The following is a 22,544-nucleotide window of genomic DNA, read 5'->3' on the forward strand; positions in this document are numbered from 1 at the left end:
AATTGAGACTCTTTCTTCATCATTATTTTAATTTTAACTCTAATAAATTTCTTTTGAAGTTATTTCTCCTATTTGGTTTTGATTGCTCTTATCACTTTAAACTGGCTCTTTTTAAAAATTTACTTAGAGTAAAAAACTTATTGTTTTGTCATTTTAAAATTAAGATTTTTTTTCATCATTATATTCCTCAATGTCTTAAAGTATTTAATTATCGACTTGCTATTATTTATTTTGAATGTTTTTAATGTTTATCTGATGATTTTAATCATATTTTTATGATGAATTCTTAGTTTTGATATCCTCACCCATTCTTTGATCTTCAACATTTTTTAGGCTAGTTTAAGATATTTTATGAATCGATAGAGTTTAGCTTTTGTTTACTTGCTTCTCTTATTATTCTTTTAATTTAAAGCTATCAGTAATTTTTAGATTAGTTTAAAATATTCTAATGTTAGATTACATTTAATTATGCAGTTAATCTTCTTCAGTTTAAAGTTTCTATGCTTTCGGTTATTAGGAATTAATATTATTTATTTGATGAGTTGAAATTACTGCCGCTAAGGTTTTATTACTATTAACTGGAATTTTGCTATCCATAGTTTTACCAAAGTAGCATAGACCAAGGGATAGTAGAGTTGCAAAACTTAAAATCCAAAAAATAACATACTCATAAAAGATATCAAAATGAAGTATATACTATAGTCCGTTTGTAAAAACACATTTACTGCATGAAAAGTCGCATTATAGGCATTCTTATTATTATTGCTGTAAGAAGTAACCATCTGGACATATTTAGTAGCATTTATAATTTATATCAGATGGTTAAATTTTAAGCGGAAAATAAGTATTATTGCAAGCAATACAACTAGTAGAAGTACCACTGCAAGAGCTACATGAAACATCACATTATTTACATTAGTGATTGTTATACAAATAGTATCCATCTGGACATGTCTAATAGCATTAAAAATTAGTTGATGAAGGCATAGTCATAACTTGGTAATAGTTATTTGCACATGAAGTACAACTTAAAGAGCTATCACTACAAGTGTCGCAAGATGCATCGCATTTTAAACATTATTAAAACTATAAATAATAACCATTTGGACATTTTTAGTAGCATTAAAAATTTGTTGCAGTGGGTTCAATTTTAAGTGGATAATATGTGTTTGAACAAGCAGTACAGTTGGTAGAAGAACCAGTACAAATATTGCAAGAAGCATCACATTATAGGCATTAATTTTAAAGAAAGTAAGATCCACTAGGGCATACTTAGTAGCATTAAAAGTTAGTAGCTGAAGGAGTAGCTTTATAGGGGTAATAACTATTTGAACATGCTGTACAACTCAAAGAGTTGCCTGTACAAGTGTTGCAAGAATTATCGCATTTCAGACAATCTTATGAAAACTAATAGTAGCCATCAGGGCATGTAGAGTAACATAAAAAATTAGTGTCAGAAGGTGACGTTTTAAATGTGTAGTAATTATTTGAGCAGGAAGTACAACTTTTAGAAGTACCACTACAAGTACTACAAGAAGGATCGCATAACTAACAGACCTATTAACTAGAATTTTAATCAACTTAAGCAAATTAATTGGAATTACAAGTCAATAAACATTATTTTTGTTTCTAATCCAAATTATAATTTTAAATGCAAGCAGAACACTTACCAGAATTATCACATGACGAGCAACCTATTGGACACTAAATATTTAAATTTTCAATTAAATTTAATGAAGTATTAAAGTTCAATGATTTTATACTTAAATCCCTCACATTTTTTACAGACCCATCCATTTTTTAATAAACAGGATAATTATTCTAGAATATTTTTTAATCCATTAAATATTTTCATTTTCAAATTTATTATTCTTTAAGCATAAAATGGATAGGCTTGTATAAAATGATTGTTTTAAGTATAGTTAATTTTTAAAGACTGACAGTTTATTTTTATGATTAAATTAGGGAAGAAAAAAAATTAAAATATTAAAAATATATACTTAATAATAAACTATGATCTCAATATCACCCATTTAGTTTTTGGTTGTAGGAGGAGTTAAATATGTTTGAATAGTTAATTAATTAGTAAGATTATTCACATTAACCAAATAATACTAACTAGTTCTAACAAAATTGTTAATATTGCAATATTATTGTTCATTAAGTTAGCTAGCAGGAACGTCTTTACTAGTTAGATAAGTATTTGATGCATCATAAGCTAAAAATGTGCACAAAACATTTGGCGTTGAATCATAAAATTAGCCAAAGCTAATTTAAACATATGAAATCGCCTACTATCCTGAAAATATTATAAGAGCATCATCTTAACTCCTGTCTAAATTATTCGGATTGATTAAGAAATCTTTATTGCATTAGGCTTTTTCAAGATTTTAGTTGTAATAAATATGGTCATATCTATCAACTTAAGTAGTAATAAAGTCAGAGGAATATGATGTATTTGAATCGTAAACGCATTGATATCCTATATTAATTAATTTATTAACAAAATATCTAAAAATATATTTTATACTTATCAATACCTGAATAGGTTTTTGGTGTTACTAATTTTTAAAGTAAATTGGAGCAATTTTAAGCTTTAGAATAAAAAAGAGTAACCACAAACCAAAAAATTATTTTATAAAATGATGCTTTCATTATTAAATTATGAAATAATTGGTTTAAAAATAATTTTTTTTTGTTTCTATCTTTAATTTCTGTTTAAATAAATACTTTCTTTTTTGGTTATTTGCTTTATGAAATTTAATTTTAAATAAACATTATCAAAATTTAAATAAGATTAAAGGGGTGATGAATTAATAAATAATCAAATTAATAAGCAAATTAATAGTCTTCATATTTTGAATAAAAATAGGATGTAAGTTAAAATCAGAAATTTTTTAATTCTAAAAAATTAAAAGTTAAAGCAGCAATTTAATTACATAAAACAAATTTAGTTATCTATCTTATTTTAGTAGTATTTATTTTACATAATATTTATAAAGTGGTTTTGTTAATATAATGAAAGTATTAATATAAATTTTAGTAGAGAATTACTCACATCCATTTCTAATAAATAATTTAACACATAATTTTTCAATTAGTTAACTTACAACTCATCAAACTGACTAAGTTCGAAGTATTACTGAATTTGATTTATTTCTAAATAATCCCTATCCTCAAATAATTAAAAATCAAAATTAAGATTTATTTAGTTATTACTTTTGGTATTTCTTTCACTTTTAAATTAATTAAAAGAATATTTTAAATTGATTATGAATAAAAATGACCTATTTCTAAATAATATTTTTGGTGTTTTTTGATAGGAATACTTACTTTATTTAAACTGGTTAATATAAAAATATAAAATTAATGAACAATATTAATACAAAAAAACAATAAAATAATGAGACACTTATATTTTGAAAACTATTTTCTTCATAAGAGATTAATATTTATTTGAAATAATTGTAAAAAATTTGGAGATTTAATCTTTTCAAGCTTTCTAACCTTTTTAAACATTTTTTCAAGCTATTTAAATAAGACATTGTATTCTTTAGCCTGTTGCTCTTTAAGTTTAAATCTACACAATTAATTGACAGCTTCATTTTTATGATTTTACAATAAATTAGGTAATAACTTTTATTAAATGAAGTTTCTCTAAATAATAGAAGGCATTTCTTTCTTTCTTTATTAATTTACTTTTTGAAATAAATGAGAAAGATCTTTTATTTATAAAAATAAATTCAACGAAATCTTAAATAATACCAAAACATATTAATTTGCTACAATAAAATGTTCTTAGACTTAGCTATAAAATGATTATATTTGATAGTCTGCAATAAAATTTTAGATACTTAAATAAATAGCAATAGAAAGTATTTGCTAAAATTTAAATAAATAATATATATATTTGAATTATCAATATGAACAAAAATAATTTCCAAATTATTACACTTGAATATTTTCATGTAGCTAAAAATTTATATTGAGTCAAGCTGATTAATCTAATAAAGTGGTTGAATAAGGAAAAAATAGAAAATAATGTATCATATAAAATAAGAAAACTATAAATAAATAAATAAATAAATAATAGTGGTAGTAAATTAATTACAAATAGCTGGCATTAATTTCTTACAATTTATTTCTAATTTATTCATTAATTTTTAAATTAAAAAATCTTTGTGTTAGGTTTTTAAAAACTTTATAGCCACGAAAATTAAGAATAAAAATCATTTAATCTAAAATAAAGATATTTAATAGAAAATCTTTAATATTTTTATAAAGTAAATTTAAAAATACATATTAGATTGAGAGTTTTTTGAGAATGTATCATTCAGAAATGATTAAAGAATGCATTAAAATATATCAAACTATCATAATAAGAAATTCAAATATTGAATTTAATGCTCTTTTTATTTTTAAGGGATTTATAAATGTTTGATTTTCAATACATTTTACAATATTTAAATTAAATTAGTTCAATTTTTTTAATCATATTTATTAATTAATTATAAAAAATATTATTCTTGGTTTATGAATTTACTGAAACAATTAATATGATAAATACTCACTCACTTAAATTTATTAATACTTATAAATATATATTACTTTAATTTATATATTTTTTAAAAATAGAGTTATAAAAGCAGAAAATAAGTGTACTTAATATATTAAAAATATAAACTAACTTATTTATACACTTTAGAAAAAAAATTTTTAAGACGACTTTATAAGCAGGATAAAGTAAAAGCAAATACAATAAAAGAGTTTGAAATAATTTTTTTAAATATAAGCGAGATCTTGCAAGTATTCAAAATATTTTTTAAGTAAAACTTAAAATTTTAAGACATAATAATAAATAAAAATAATATAAAATAAATCACTTTTTTTCTATTTATAGTATTAACAATAATTCCATATTGTTGAAGTCTTTTCTTTCTTCATTTGATCTTATCCTAATTTCTCGTTGTCTCGTTTAGCTTATCTGGATTCTCTTCGAATTATTATTTTTACGAAAACGAGCAGAGAAAAAAACGAGCTAAATCCTCGTTGTCTCGTTTCCTCATCACTGATTATTATGTTAATTTTTAATAATGAATAAAATAAAATTAAAAATTTCATAAATTATTGACTTAGTATTTTATCTTTTTAATAAAAAATATCCCACAACTAATTAATTAATGGTTTATGCTACAACTATTTTATTAGAAAATTAAGTAAAATATTAATAAATTAACTTTATTGTCTTAAATCAGGGGCTTAAAACTTACGCCTTATACTAGTTTTATGACATTAGTGTGTATATTAATATTATGGCAGAAGGCAGAAATATTTGTTTAATTAAAATGACACTTTAAATAATTTTTCTGATCTTAATGTTGTGATATTTTTGGAAAATGAAATTAAAATTTTATAGAAATCATATTTAGAATTTTTATAAACTTTTGTTATTTAATTTGATTTTTTTTTTGCATAAATTTATTTCATAATTAAGTTTACATTAAGCCAAAATAAAATACACTTTAATTAAACCTTTTGAATCTTTTCATTTTAAATTATCGTTTGGTTAAAATATTTTTTGTAATTACTCCCTTTATATAAAAAAATTTCTTTTAAAAAAATTCATGAATTATTTTATCCTTTTTAAGTTTTATTTTAATATTAATTGTTAATTAAATTAAAATTTTTCTTTATATTTTGTTTCTATATTCTATTTTATTCGATGTTTTAAAAAATATTTATAAAAACTACATTATTACTAATATATATATATCTTCATTTATGTGAAAATAAATCATAGAAAAACAAATTATAATATATCTTAAATTTTTAATAGCTTAAATAGTTTTAAAAATAAAGCATTCTTTGGATATTTATTTTTAAAAAATAATATTTAATTAAATATTATTGAAATTAGGGTAGAAACAACTACGAAATCTATACCAAAAAGAGTAAAAAATGACACTATTTTTCCATTAGAGTAGCTCGCAGACTAACCACTAATAACTGCGAGTATAACATAATAGTAGAGAACTAATAAGCCAAGCATTAAGAAAGTTGATATTATTCTTCCTACTTTCCTAAATTTATATAATGATTCTAATATTAGCACACTAACAATGATAAGTGTAGAGTTTATTATCGAAACAAAAACCATCTGTGCTTGATTATATTATTAATCAAAAATTGTTGAAATACTTAACGAGTGAATTATTCTTAGATAAAAAATACTAAACCTCAAAGGTCTAGAAAGCTATTTATCATGGATTAAAAAAATGTTAAAAAATTTATGAAAAAGTAAAACTCTCCAAAATAATGATTTTTGAAGAATTTTTTTTGATTTTTCATCAAAAATTGCAATTTTTTCTTCATCATTAACTAAATTTTAATTTTTAAAAATTTCTTTTGAAGTTATTTCTTGTATTTGGTTTTGATTATTATCATCACTTTAAACTGGCTCTTTTTTTAAATTTATAAAGAGCAATTTACTTATTTTTTTGTCTGATTAAAATTAATATTTCTTATTATCATTTTATTCCTCATAGTCTTTAAGTTTTAAATTATCTACTTCCTATTATTTATTTTGATTGCTTTAAATCTTTATCTCATGATTTTAATCATATTTTTAGGATGAATTCTTAGTTTTGATATCCTCAACCATTCTGTGATCATCTACATTTTTTAGGCTTGTTTAAGATATTTTATGAATAGATAGAGTTTAGCTTTTGTTGTCATGTTTTTCTTATTATTCTTTTAACTTAGAGCTATCAGTAATTTTTAGATTAGATTAAAATATTCCATTGTTGGTTAAAATTTAATTATTCTATAAATCTCCTTCATTTTAAAGTTATTATGCCTATGGTTATTAGGAATTAACATTATTTAATTGAGGAGTCTAAACTACAGACGCTAATGTTTAATAACTATTACCTGGAATTTTGCTATCCATAGTTTTACCAAAGTAGCATAGACCAAGCTATAGTAGAGTTGCAAAACTTAAAATCCAAAAAATAACATACTCATAGAAGGTATCAAAATGAAGTATATTCTAGAGTCCATCAGAATTGAATGCTGTTTACAAATTTTTATTGTCTAAAACACTTGTTAGGTCTTCAGCAATCGTTGTTGGTTTTTGATCTTTACATATGCAATCATATTTTCCATTCTACGAATATTTAAGTGTTGTGCAACTGCTTGATGACCAAATTTATTTTTATTACTAAATGCATGTAAGATTGTATTTAGATGGCTTTATATTTGAGAAAGACATTTGTATGTATTTATCTTAGCTTGAATTTGAGTTGTTGGAGCTACTTTGTATTACAGGTTTTATAACTGTATTATTAGATATTTAGAAATTAGATGTTGCATTCACTTACAAGGCTTTGACGTAATTTTAAAATTCATCTGTCTTATAAAAAGGATTTTGTGTATAGTTAGTGATCACAACACTGTAAATGCTAGAGTCATTTGATGCAGTTTAAGATTACCCATAGTAGTACTTCTAAAGATTCTTTTATGTAACTTGCTCACAACTTAATGAAATTAAATTACCATTTAGTTAAAATTAGCCTTGATTTGGGAGAGTTATATTGTTTATCAAATTTCCAATTTGATCTGATATATTCATTTAAGTATTCAGTAAATCTTAAGGCTAATTATTCACATCAATATTTAATGTTGTTGAATTTAGCATTTTAAAAGAGTCTACTAAATTTTATTAGGCAATGTCGTTATTATTTAGTAGTTTATTATTAGTATTAATTGTAAATTAAGACTATTTATTAAGTACTAAATTAATTTAATTGAGAATACTAGAGCTTTGTTATTACTATTAAGTCGCTATAGAAGACTGTATCATTGCAATCACTTTATTTGAATAAGTAGATAAAAAAGATGTATTTGGAAGCTTATTTGCAATATTGATTATCTCCTATATCAATGCAATCTTTGATTGATTGATAGATGAAAGATTATAAAGGGTATTATTTTTAGATATCTCTTCTCCAATTATACATAAATTTATAATAGCATTTCTTGTTGTTTTCAAAGAGCTGGTTACAATTGCTTTATTTATTAAATTTATCAGTGTTTACTCATCTTACTAGTAAGAATCGATATTCAGTTGAATAGTAGAGTTAAATATTGCTAAATTTGAATCCATAGCTTATCCAATCATTAATAGCTTTCCTGATGGCAATATTGTTGCTATTGATTAAGTGGTACTAGAGTCTTAAATTTATCTTCTTAAAATGTTTTAAGGTACTTCAATTTCATTTTAATAATCACTTAATTAGTTATAGTAAAAGAATTAGTATAATAAAGGATTATTTTAAGTAGTGCATCCAGTAAATTAAATTGTGAATAAAGTTTATAAGGCTAATCCGGTTTAAGGAGTGACACTAAAAATACAATTTTAAGGAGGTATATTTATGTTAAAGTTTATTATTGCTAAACTTGGCATAATATTTTATGGGCTATAAACTGAAAATCTTACTTAGATAATTGGATTATCTATTTGATAATCAGAAAAGTAATCCCATAATCTTAATTTTACTTTGAGATAATCAAATTTAATTAATCCTACAACAACATTATTATAAAGTACAGTGCCTGCATATGTGAGAAGGTTTGTTGATATATTTGTGTTATATATAAGCTAAACTGAAATATTATCATTAATATTTACTTATTATAGTTATAATGGATCATCAAATACAGTTATTAGAGGAGGAATGTCTAGCTCTGCAATCATTAGCATTATTGATTGATTAGCTTATCTTTAATCTTTTTGCCCCATAAAAGAGAATTTCAAGAGTTAATAAGGATTAAAGGTTCTTTCTTTAATTATAAGATTAAGAGTATCTAATTGTGGAGTAAAAGGTTTTTTTAAATAGTCATAGCATTTGTTATCGCCGTTATTTGAAGCTTAATTTTAGCAAGTCCAACTTAATTATATTCCTTAAGGAGAATTAGGATCTTAAATTTCGTAATCTCTAGCTTAACCTATTAAAGTTATATTAGACTTATAATCTACTAGTCTATCATCTGAACCCCCAGAAATCTAAATAAAGAGTTTAGTTTATTCAGGAGTAATTAAATATTTTTATGAGGAACTGAGAGCATTATTACTGTGTAATACAATATTTACCTTATTTTTTATGAAATTTAAAATAAAAAAAATAAATAATAATTATTACTTATAAATCTAATGCAGTGTTTTAAGGGATAGAGTAAGGTTAGATGTCTACTTCAATTTATTCTCCATTAAATTCATTTTGGATTTAGTTGAGTTAAGGTAATACTTAAGAAACAATTTAGATATCTAAAGGTTCTTAAGTAATTTGAGTTCCTGATTAGTCACAAATTTGTATAAAAAACGAAAAGAAAATTTTCAAATTCATATATCTTTTTTAAAGTAAAAAAAATAAATTTAATATATTTTGAAATCATTTCTTAATGAGAATTTAAATAAAATTTAAATAATATTAATAATTTTTTATTTAAAAATACCTATATATAGGTGGATAGTTGCTCTAAAGGCTTTAGACAATAAGTTGTTTAGTCTTTTAGTTCAATGTTTTAAATGTAAGAGTACTATTTTAGTTCACTTTTAGTATGTAGAATAGGTGAACAGTAATAGAAATATCAGGAGGTAATACATATTTGTTTATCACTAAACTTTAACTTTATAGTTAGTTAGTTTTCTAAAATATGGTATTTATAGCTTAAAGAGTAGAGTCACTCAAACCTTAAAGTGGATCAAAGCTCCATTACAAATAAAAGAAACTTCTTTTGGCATCATTTAAAACAGATTTAACTCCAAAAGAAATGTCATTACATGAATTTTCTATATCATTAAATTGAACTTATACAGATGGTTGCGTTGTTAAATTTTATACTACTGATACCAAATAGAAAGTATCTATATATTTTGTGTATCCTTAGAATTACAGAAAATTACTTTTAAATCCTAATGTGTAGTTAGCCATAATGATTGCATCATTACCTATTTATTATTTTATGAATAAATCAAAAAAATTTTAATTTATATTAGTATTTTACTCAAGGAAACAACTATTTTGGTTTAACTTATTTCACAGCTAGAATTAGAACCCAGCAACAGATATGTAGCAGAATCAAATATTTGGTCACATGTAAGATTATTTATATTTACTAAATTAGACCCAAATTCAAGTGTTAAAATTGGAGATATGCTATCAAAGATTGCTTAAACAACAGCATAATTATCATAACTACACTGATAGAAGATATTCCTTTAGTCTTATGGATTTCTACAAATGCATTAGCTTCCACTAATTTGCATTGTTTCATAGCAATTTACGCAATTACTTATTTGGTTTGCTTAGCATAATTTACAAGTAGTGCCACAACTATGACACCCTTCAGAAGAATATAATGTGCATTGTTAACACATATTCTATTTTAACTAGTAATTATTTGGACATATTTGATAACATTAAAATTCTGTTGCTGAATTAGTAGTTAAAAATTAGTAATAGCTGCTTTAACAAGCAGTACAGTTATTTGAATTACCAATACATTTACTGCATGAAACATCACATTATTAGCACTCTTACTATTACTACTGTAAGAAGTAACCATCTGGGCAAGTTTAGTAGCATTTATAATTTGTATCAGAAGGTTAAATTTTAAGTGGATAAAAAGTATTCTTGCAAGCAGTACAACTAGTAGAAGTACCACTGCAGGAACTACATGAAATGTCACATTTTTTATATTACTAATTGCTATCCAAATAATATCCATCTGGAGTTATCTAATAGCAATGAAAATTCGTAGCTGAATCTGAAGTTTTAAGTGGATAATAAGTATTTGAGCAATTTGTACAGCTTATAGAAGTCCCATTACAAGTTTAACAGGAGACATCACATTTTTAACATTATTATTATAGTAGGAAATAACCATCGGGACATGTTTAATAACATTAAAAGTTAGTTGCTGAAGGTGTAGTTTTAAGTGGATAATAATTATTTGCGCATTTTGTACAACTTAAAGAGCTGTCACTGCAAGTGTTGCAAGATGCATCACATTTTAAGCATTATTAAAATTATAGATAATAACCATTTGGACATGTTTAGTAACATTAAAAATTTGTTGCAGTGGGTGAATCTTTAAGTGGATAGTAAGTGTTTGAACAAGTAGTACAGTTTGTAGAAGAGCCAATACAAATACTACAAGAAGCATCACATTATAAACATTAGTTTTGTAGAAAGTAAGATCCATTAGGGCATATTTAGTAGCATTAAAAGTTAGTTGCTGAAAGAGTAGCTTTATAGGGGTAATAACTATTTGAACATGCAGTACAACTCAAAGAATTGCCTGTACAAGTACTGCAAGAAACATCACATTTCAGACAATCTTATGAAAATTAATAGTAGCCATCTGGGCATATAGAGTAACATAAAAAATTAGTGTCTGAAGGCAAATTTTTTAATGTATAGTAATTATTTGAGCAGGAAGTACAACTTGTAGAAGTACCACTACAAGTACTACAAGAAGGATCGCATGACTAACAGACCTACAAAGTAGAATTTTAATCGACTTAAATAAATTAATTGGAATTACAAGTCAATAAACATTATTTTTGTTTCTAATCCAAATTATAATTTTAAATGCAAGCAGAACAATTACCAGAATTATCACATGACGAGCAACCTATTGGACACTAAATATTTAAATTTTAAATTAAATTTAATGAAGTATTAAAGTTCATAGATTTTATACTTAAATCCCTCACATTTTTACAAGCCCAACCATTTTTTAATTAACAGAATAATTCTAGAATATTTATTAATTCATTAAATATAAATATTCATTTTTTAATTTATTATTCTTTTAGCATAAAATGGATAGGCTTGTAAAAAATTGGGTTTTTAAGTATAATTAATTTTTTAAAGCTTATAGTTTATTTTTATGATTAAATTATGGAAGAAAAAAAAACTAAAATTTTAAAAATATTTACTTAATAATAAACTATGATCTCAATATCTCCCATTTAGTTTTTGGTTGAAGGAGGATATAAATATGTTTGCATAGTTAATTAATTACTTTAGTTATTCACATTAACCTAATAATACTAACTAGTTCTAACAAAATTGTTAATATTGCAAAATTATTGTTCATTAAGTTAGCTAGCAGGAACACCTTAATTAGTTAGATAAGTATGTGATGCAGTAAAAGCCAAAAATGTGCACAAAACATTTGGCGTTGAATCATAAAATTAACCAAACCTAATTTAAACATATGAAATCGCCTACTATCCTGAAAATATGATAAGAGCATCATTTTAACTATTGTCTAAATTATTCGGATTTATTAAGAAATTTTTATCGCATTAGGCTTTTTAAAGATTTTAGTTGTAATAAATATGATCATATCTATCAACTTAAGTGGTAATAAAAGCAGAGGAATATGATGTATTTGAATCGTAAACGCATTGATATCCTATATTAATTAATTTATTAACAAAATAACTAAAAATATATTTATACTTATCAATACCTGAATAGGTTTTTGGGGTTACTAATTTTTAAAGTAAATTGGAGCAATTTTAAGCTTTAGAATATAGAATAGTAACCACAAACCAAAAAATTATTTTATAAAATGATCCTTTCATTACTAAATTATGAAATTATTGGTTTAAAAATAATTTTCTTTGTTTCTAGATTTAATATTCTGTTTAAGTAAATAGTTTCTTTTTTGGTTATTTGTTTTATGAAATTTAATTTTAAATAAACATTATCAAAATTTAAATAAGATTAAAGGGGTGATGAATTAATAAATGATCAAATAAAGAAGCAAATTAACAGTCTTCATATATTCAATAAAGAATTGGATGTAAATTAAAATCAGAAATTTATTAATTCTAAAAAATTAAATGCTAAAGCAGCAAATTAATTACATAAAACAAATTTAGGTATCAAACTGACTAAGTTCGAAGTATTACTTAATTTGATTTATTTCTAAATAGCCCCCATCCTAAAATAATTAAAAATCAAAAATTTAGATTTATTTAGTGACTAATTAATACTATTTAATATTACTGTTGGTTTTTCTTTCACTTTTAAATTAATTAAAAGAATATTTTATATTGATTATAAATGAAAATGACCTATTGCTAAATAACATTTTTGGTGTTTATAGAGAGGAATACTTACTTTATTTAAAATGGTTAATATAAAAACACAAAATTAATGAACAATATTTATACAAAAAAACAATAAAATAATGAGATACTTATATTTTAAAAACTATACTCTTCATAAAAGATAAAAATTATCCTAAATAATTTAAAAATAATTGTAAAAAATTTGGAGATTTAATCTTTTCAAGCTTTCTAACCTTTTTAAACATTTTTTCAAGCTATTTAAATAAGACATTGTAATCTTTAGCCTGTTACTCTTTAAGTTTAAATCTATAAAATTAATTGACAGCTTCATTTTTATGATTTTACAATAAATTAGGTAATAGCTTTTATGAAATGAAGTTTCTCTAAATAATAGAAGGCATTTCTTTCTTTCTTTATTAATTTTCTTTTGATATAAATGAGAAAGATCTTTTATTTTCTAAAAATAAATTCAACGAAATTTTAAATTATACTAAAACATGTTAATTAGCTACAATAAAATGTTGTTAGATATAGCTATAAAATGATTATATTTGATAGTCTGCAATAAAATTTTAGATACTTAAATAACTAGCAATAGAAATTATTTGTTAAAATTTAAATAAATAATATATATATTTGAATTATCAATATGAACAGAAATAATTTCCAAGTTATTACACTCTAAAATTTTCATGTAGCAAAAAATTTATATTGGTTATACTGGTTGAATAAGGCAAAAATAGAAAATAATATATCATATAAAATAAGAAAACTAAAAATAAATAAATAAATAAATAATTAATAGTGGTAATAAATTATTTGCAAATAACTTGCTTTAATTTCTTACAATTTATTTCTAATTTATTCATCTATTTTCAAATTAATATATCTTTTCATTAGGTTTTTAAAAATTTTACAGCCACAAATATCAAGAATAAAAATTTTTGTATTTTTATCTGTTACCTAGTTGATATTTATATTTTAAGATCAATATTAGATATTAATAATTTAAAAGAGTTATCATCAACGCTTCTAAAAGGTTGTATTAAATCAACAATCCAATTCATTAACATCTGATTAAATGATATTTTATTCGATTAGTATAATTTTGTTAACTACCCTGGGTACGCAAGTTTAAGAGGATGAAAAAAAATAATTTTTAAAAAAATTTCATTTCAAAATATTTCCTCCTTAAATCAAAATTCTCCTTAAATTCATATCCTCCTTAAACATGCGTACCTGCAAAATTTAATTTTAACTTGGTGGTTAATTAGCTCCTAAATTGAATATTTTTTTAAAGTAAAATTAGTTTAGCAGTTAAATATAAAATATAATTTTTTTAACCAGAGAATAGCTAAAAATGCTAAACTAAAAATGAGCTAATTAAATTTTCATATATTTTAACTGATATTTTTTGAATATTTTTATTTTATACTCTTTCTATTAGAATATAAAATAAAATAAAAACTAAGAGATTAATCATAAACAGTATTACTCTTGAGCCACTATTATATACTATTTCATCAGATAAATCAGCTGAATATAATTTAGAATCATAATATTAGATATATTCTTAATTTAAATAGACTTTAAACACGTTTAAAAATGAAAACTTTTGAGATAGTAACTAACATATTATTTTGTAATTAACAAAAAAAAATTTTTAATTATGAGAAATTACTATTAATAAATTATTTGATTTTTACTTTTTAAGTCTTAACTGTTTTTAAAATATAAGTTATTAATTTTGTCAAGCAAAATAACAATAATGAAAAAGAAAGAACTAACTTCAAAGGAAATTAAAATGAATAAATTTTAATTATACTTTGAGTTAAATTCATTTATTTAGCATAAATTACATTATTTATCTGGAAATAGCTTATAACCAGGTGAACACTGTTAAAATTTAGAAGAATTTTCACAAACATCACAATTAGATGAGCATTAGCCACATCTATCCCCATCTAATTAATAATTATATAATCCATTTATATTTTCACATAAACCGCATGAACCATCTTGAAATAAATAATAACCATTTTAGCACTTCTAACAGGTAGTAGAATCTTAACAAATTTAACAATTTGATTAACATTTCCCACATTTTTACCCATTAATTTTATCTATGTAAAATCCATTTTAAACTCCACATAAATTACATGATCCATCAGGAAATAAAAAATAACCTGTAAGCATCGCTAACAAATATTAGAATCTTAGCAAACTTAACAATTAGATTAGCATTTAACACATTTATTTCCATTCAATTCATATCTATAAAACCCATTTTAAGTGTCACACAAATTGCATGAGCCGTCTGGAAATTAGTAATAATCTTTCAAATATTGTAAACATTTAGAAGAGTTTTCACAAATTTAGCAATTAGATTAACATTAACCACATCTATTTCCATCTTAATAATATTTGTAAAATCCGTTTTATTTATCACATAAATTGCATGAACCATCAGCAAATAAATAATAACGGAATTTTTGAATGGAATCTTGCTATAAATATATATTGTAAAAACCAAATTTTATTAAAAAAACTACATTCATTTTAGAAAAAGGAATATTAAAAAATAGATCTGTAAAATGAATGAGTTCAAGAACCTTACCTAAAAAAGTTGTAAAAAATTTGATTTATTGAAGTACTATTCATATTTTATTTAATATTACCTACAGTTGGTAAATAAATATAGATAGATTAGAATTTGGTCTATAAGATAATATATAATTATATAGCTTTTTGAGTGATAAATAGACACAAATAATCCAAGGAATTATAAAATAATCAATAAAATAAAAAATTAAAAAAATGAAAACAAAAAAATTAAATAAATATTTTACTTTTAAAATTTAAAAAATAAAATACAAATAAGAAAAAAGAATATCATTATATTTTTATAATATTAATATTTCATTTTGCAATTTGTTTTCTGACTAAAGTTCTATTTTTAGATTATTTTTTGAACTTAAATAAAGACGGGTAATTAATTTTTTAGATAGTCAAATTATTTTAACTTAATTAGCTTTAATGCCTAGCTATTTCTTAGTATAGTTATAATTCTGATAATTCAAACATTTTATTCTACTTTTTCTGCTTCAATTTTGCTTACACTAAATCGTAAATTTTAATTAATATTAAAATTACTGCATAAACTGGCTGTAGGAGCAGTATTACTTAAATATTTATAGATATTATTAAACTTATCTAAGAGATATTGTATTCGTAATCAGTATAATCAGTCTTTTAGCAATAAAAATTTACAATAAAGAACTCAATATAAAGAGTAAACCAGAAAAAATAATTTACTATAAAATAAATATTAGTTAGCTTAGATATAAATGGCCTCAAAATTATTACCATAATTAGTTAAATTAAAGAAAGACTAATTGATATAATGCTTATAACCATCCACTAAGAACTTAATTAAATAAAATAGGTAGGCAAGATAAAGGTTTCCAAAAAAAAGTTGATCAATAGATAGTTTCTTCTATATCTACATTCATAAATTGTTTCATTCTGAATTTTTTCTCTATTAATAATTTAGAATGTTCTATTTTTTTTATCTTTAATTTTTATATTTAAGAAGTAAATCAGGTATTTAAATATTAAAATAGATATCAAAATTAAAACTAGGATTAGGCATAATTAAATTTTTTTATTTTCTATACTGTTACTCTCAAAATATTTTAATTATGCGTTGATTGCAACTATGAAAATTAGAATGCATAGCTAAAAATATTAAACTAAAAATGAGCTAATTAAATAATCGTATATTTTAACTGATATATTTTGAATACTTTTATTTTATACTCTTTCTATTAGAATATAAAATAAAATAAAAACTAAGAGATTAATCATAAACAGTATTACTCCTGAGCCACTATTATATACTATTTCATCTGGTAAATCAGCTGAATAGAATTTAGAATCATAATATTAAATCTATTCTTAATTTAAATAGCTTTTAAATACATTTAAAAATGAAAGCTTTTAAGATGGTAACTAACCTATTATTTTGTAATTAATAAAAAAATTTTTATTTAATTATGAGAAATTACTATTAAATTAATTGATTTTTACTTTTTAAGTCCTTTGATGGGATGAAAACTAAAGCAGGTAAGTTAATATCGACTAATATAAGAAAGCTGAGTTTTTAAATAGAAATTCCTTAAGTTACAATTGAAAAACTTTAGATATTTAAAACTCCAGAAACTAGTGTTTAAGTATAAGAGCTATAACTAGATATTTCAGAGCTAGTTTTTGAAGATTAATTTATCTAATTAATTTAGTCTTGGCTCAAAATAGGATCTTTATATTCTAAATAAATCTATTCACATTTAGAGTTAATTAAAATAAATCCTTCTTAGCAAACCCTAATTTAGTCTTTACTATTTCCTTCATCTGCTTAACATCTGATTACACATGAGTTACATTCTTAACTGTTTTTAAAATAGATTTATTAATTTTATAAAGCCAAATAAAAATTATGAAAAAGAAAGAGTTAACTTCAAATGAAATTAAAATGAATAAATTTTGATTATACCTTGATTTAAATCCATTAATTAAGCACAAATTGCATTATTCATCTGGAAATAGCTTATAACCAGGTGAACACTTTTAACACTTAGAAGAACTATCACAAACATCACAATTAGATGAGCATTAGCCACATCTATCCCCATCTAATTAATAGTTATAGAATCCATTTATATTTTCACATAAACCGCATGAACCGTTTGGAAATAAATAATAACCATTTTAGCACTTCTAACAAGTAGTAGCTTCTTAACAAATTTAACAATTTGATTAACATTTCCCACATTTTTACCCATTAATTTTATCTATGTAAAATCCATTTTAAACTCCACATAAATTACATGATCCATCAGGAAATAAAAAATAACCTGATAAGCATCGCTAACAAATATTAGAATCTTAGCAAACTTAACAATTAGATTAGCATTTAACACATTTATTTCCATTCAATTCATATCTATAAAACCCATTTTAAGTGTCACACAAATTGCATGAGCCGTCTGGAAATTAGTAATAATCTTTCAAACATTATAAACATTTAGAAGAGTTTTCACAAATTTAGCAATTAGATTAACATTAACCACATCTATCTCCATCCTAATAATATTTGTAAAATCCATTTTATATATTACATAAATTGCATGAACCATCAGTAAATAAATAATAACCTACTTAGCATTGCTAACAACTTTTAGAGTTTTAGCATAATTTACAATTAGATTAGCATTAACCACATTTATCATCACTCAATTAATATTTATAAAATCCATTTTATATATCGCAGGTATTGCATAATCCATCAGGAAATAAATAAAAACCACTTGAGCATTGTGAACACTTAGTAGAGTCTATACAAACTTGGCAATTAGGTGGGCAATTACCACACTTATCTCCATTTAAAGTATATTTGTAAAACCCATTTTTTGTATCACATATATTGCATGATCCATCTTAAATTAAATAAAAACCTTTTGAACACTGTTAGCATTTAGTTGAATCTTAACAAACTTAACAATTCGATGAGCATTTAGCACACTTATCTACATTTAAAAAATATTTGTAAAATCCATTTTATATATCGCATTAATTGCATGACCCATCCGAAAATAAGTAAAAACCGCTTGAGCACTGTAAGCATTTAGTTGAGTCTTAACAAATTTAACAATTAGATGAGCACTTACCACACTTATCTCCGCTTAAAGAATATTTATAATATCCATTTTATATATCACACTAACTACATGACCCATCTGGAAATTAATAATAGCCTGATGAGCATATCAAGCAATAAGTAGAACTTTCACAAGTATCACAATTAGATTAACATTAAATACACTTATTTACATTCATGTAATACTTATTTTGACATATACACTTGCTTTAAGTAAATGTGGCATTTGGATCACATATACATTGCTAATTATTGTTGTCAACTTAAGCGAAATTAGGACAAGTCTTTTCACATGTATTATCAGGTTAAAGGAAGTAGCCTGAAATACAAGTTTAACATATTTATTTTTCTGAGCATTTCATACAATTAGAAGGGCAGCATTATCTTGGATCTTAAGTTGAGCAATAAGGACACTAAGATGGGCAATAAAGAGTATTTATATCTAATAAATAGAAGTTAGTACCTTTCTTTAAAAATATTAAATTTCCCTATTTTAGTAAGAATAGAAATTTTAAAGAATTTTAAAAAGTAAATTTAAAATTTAACTTGTTAAAAATTGTAATAATGTCTTTAAATGTTAGGTAGCAAGTAATAATTAGAAGTCAGAGAAGAAGTAATTAATTTAACATTCACAGTTGTAGATTATGAATCATAAGTTACTCTATAAAAATTGTTTTGGATATATACATTATTCTATTTATTAAATTTTTTGGTTTAAATATTTAATCATTTTAAAATAAAAAATATACTTACTAAATATTAGATAATATCCAAAGGATTATTGGTATTTAATAATTTATCTCCTATTGCTGGAATTGTGTTTAATGTTGATGCATCGAAAAATACAAATTAATTTTTGTTATAGTCATAGGTAAAAATTAAACTTATCTAATTTATTTTTAGAAGATTTAAATTAATCAAACTATTTCCTTTAAAAATGAAAATTGTTAATTACTCCATCTGTATCAAAAACCTAAGAAATAATAGCTTAATTTGTACTATTTATACCTAAATCTAATAATTTTGTACATTCAAATGTATCCTAGCTCAAAATTGCCTTGCAAAACTTATTATCTATCAGAAATAAGTCAAATTTTTGCTGTTTATTTAAAAGTAATTTTTAATAAAATATTTATTATTTTATTTTTAAAATTTAAAATGAATTTAAATTTCATATTAATTTTTATTGTAAAAAAATCATTTAAATAACAAAAAAACTAATTAATAAATTAAAATTCTTAAATAAAATTAATTAATTAATAAAAAAATAATTTTTTACATTAAATAAAAATAAAGTTAGTAAAGATTTGACTGGAGGTTTAATGTTAGTATAAACAGAATTTTTGTAGACAATATAATTATTATCAATCACCAAATATGTTTGGTACATAAAGTAAGTTGTAGCATTAATTATATCTTTAGAATCTTATAGTTTTTGAAATGAGTCTCCTAATATAAATTTATGTGGTGCAGAACCGCTAGTACAGTAGCAATAATAAAGCGAGCCCTAATTATATACGTATAAAAATTTAAATATTGCTTCATATTTTTCTAAAAATTCATTTGATTTTACATAATTTGTGACAAATGGTTAATTACATTATTAACTAGTTCCAAAAGAGAGTTTCTAGAGATACCCTTGCTAATTACTTGTAAGTAAATTTAAATCAATTTGATAGTAGAACTATTGGAGCTTGATAAAAAACATAAGCTGCTGTTAATTCTATTTAATTAAAATGTGAGTAAAATTTATCCTATCTGAAAAAATTGAGTTTTTACATTTTATAGCATGTAGAAACCATAACTAAAACCAGCACCTGAGACAGGTGTTGAATCAATCAAACCATTTATTATATAGCTTGCAATTATATTTCCATTTTAATCCAAAATACTATATTTCCATAAATTATCGTCTGTAGCTTTATAAATAATTGCGCTTTTTTCCTAAAAAAATGTAAATGATGTTTATTTAATACTTGATTTATTGTTAATTAATAAGAATACTTAAATGAAGTAAACTGAATTCGTAATCTAAATAGGTAAATTAATACTAGACACTAAACTTAACAATGAACTAATTAAAAAAAATTGAAAATATTAGAGTTTAGCTATCATTGTCTTATTTTATTTAATTTTTGAATGTATAAAAAGTAATCGCTTGCTACTTCTTTTTATGTTATGTTTTTTAACTATTTTTTAATTTTCTTTTGGCAATTAATTTTCACTTTTTTTTAGAGTCTTATTGCTTATTTTTTAATAAACTTAAAGGCTAATTATAAATCTGATAAATTATTTGTCATAAATAAGTAAATAAGCTGATCAATTTTTTAATACTTTGTAATTACTCTTAACCAAATTAATTGATATGTTTGACTAGAATTATTAAAAACAAATACCACACATTATATAGTACATATTATTTATTTGTATCATAAATCGTAGATACACCATAAGCTCTCCTAAGTCAAAACCTATGTTAATAATCTCTCATTTAAAAAAAATGATATAAAATATGAAAATAAATTTAATCGATTAAAAATTAATAATATTTGAAATAATTAAATACTTTATATATGATAAAAAAAAACATATAAAAACTTTCAATAAAAATAGGCTGAATAAATTTATTTTTAACTTTTGTTTACAATGATATAAATTACAAAAACAAAAATCTTGTTAACACCATAATTTATAATAAATAAATAAATATATTTATCTTTTCTTTTTTTGAAATTTTGCAACAAAATATTCTAATCAATTATTAATAATATGATGATAAAATGAAAGTGAATTTGTTTATGAAGATAGTTAATAACTCTTGATTTAAATCAACTCTTTCTTTTACTCAATATTTAAGCAAGAATAATTATATCAAATGCATACACTTTTGCTCTAAATATAAGTTGCTCTGAATGCTGTTTAGCATAAACTGTCATCCAAGAATGAATTTTTCAGATTTCGCTTGCTCTCCTCATTAAAATGTATGAAATACTCAAGAAACAACTGTGAAAAATGATATGTAAGCATCTATTATGGAATCCTTATATTTTACTGCATGGAATTTATGCCTTAATTCTAAATTAATAAGAATCTAAATATTAAGTAAAATTTCTACTTGATCTAATTACTAATTATATAAAACTAGAGAATTATATTATAATTTAAAAGAAATTTGCTATCACTAAATATTATATGATCAATTTTCAAAGTGATTCTGTCTTTTTTCGAGCTGGATGAAATCAAATTTATAAGGAAATACAATTAAGAACCTATCAATAAAAGGTAACATAAAATAAGATTTTGTGAGCATGAATCTGGATTAATCTAATCCACTTTTTCTTAGTAAAAGCTTATGTTATTTTATAAACATTTACAGTAATTTTTTATTTAGAAAGATAAAAGGTGTTAGGAATTTTATCTCTTCATAATTTTATTTTATTTAGTTATTTTAGAAAGTTTTTTTATTCTTCTAGTTCGACTTGCTGAGTGGTGGTATTTATTTTATTAGTAAAAGTATATGATGAGCAAATTAATAATGACAAATTTAAATCAATTTTAAATTTAATATTCTTATTAATTCTTTTTTTATTTATAATCACTGAATTTATATATTCCATATTAATAATTTGTCTTTTAGACTGAAAATTTATCTTAGGTTTAGATTGAAGGCATAAGTTA

At 22.5% G+C, this 22,544-nt stretch overlaps 4 protein-coding genes across 4 annotated transcripts; all 4 read right to left on the reverse strand. All coding sequences in view use genetic code 6, as the record gives it.

The window, feature by feature from the left end:
* Positions 1–319: 319 nt before the first annotated feature.
* TTHERM_00942840 (zinc finger lsd1 subclass family protein) lies at positions 320–1,797 on the reverse strand (the record flags this gene model as incomplete). Its single annotated transcript, XM_001031025.2, has 4 exons — positions 320–398; positions 461–643; positions 698–1,694; positions 1,764–1,797. 4 exons carry the CDS (start codon positions 1,795–1,797, stop codon positions 320–322), a joined length of 1,293 nt encoding a protein of 430 aa, XP_001031025.2.
* A 4,382-nt stretch (positions 1,798–6,179) lies between these two features.
* On the reverse strand, positions 6,180–12,037 carry TTHERM_00942860 (REJ domain protein; the record flags this gene model as incomplete). The annotated part of the gene is made up of 6 exons (XM_001031027.2): positions 6,180–6,253; positions 6,490–9,151; positions 9,201–9,408; positions 9,514–10,009; positions 10,066–11,707; positions 12,005–12,037. 6 exons carry the CDS (start codon positions 12,035–12,037, stop codon positions 6,180–6,182), a joined length of 5,115 nt encoding a protein of 1,704 aa, XP_001031027.2.
* Positions 12,038–16,629: 4,592 nt separating this feature from the next.
* TTHERM_00942870 (hypothetical protein) lies at positions 16,630–20,668 on the reverse strand (the record flags this gene model as incomplete). The annotated part of the gene is made up of 10 exons (XM_001031028.2): positions 16,630–16,722; positions 17,030–17,166; positions 17,240–17,598; positions 17,703–19,333; positions 19,413–19,559; positions 19,620–19,754; positions 19,822–19,965; positions 20,146–20,373; positions 20,466–20,589; positions 20,646–20,668. 10 exons carry the CDS (start codon positions 20,666–20,668, stop codon positions 16,630–16,632), a joined length of 3,021 nt encoding a protein of 1,006 aa, XP_001031028.2.
* Positions 20,669–21,737: 1,069 nt separating this feature from the next.
* TTHERM_000942879 (transmembrane protein, putative) lies at positions 21,738–22,292 on the reverse strand (the record flags this gene model as incomplete). The annotated part of the gene is made up of 1 exon (XM_012796292.1): positions 21,738–22,292. The coding sequence occupies one exon, from the start codon at positions 22,290–22,292 to the stop codon at positions 21,738–21,740; it is 555 nt and encodes a 184-aa protein (XP_012651746.1).
* Positions 22,293–22,544: the final 252 nt, after the last annotated feature.

This window comes from Tetrahymena thermophila (assembly GCF_000189635.1).
Source record: "Tetrahymena thermophila SB210 genomic scaffold scf_8254751, whole genome shotgun sequence".
NCBI lineage: Eukaryota > Ciliophora > Oligohymenophorea > Hymenostomatida > Tetrahymenidae > Tetrahymena > Tetrahymena thermophila.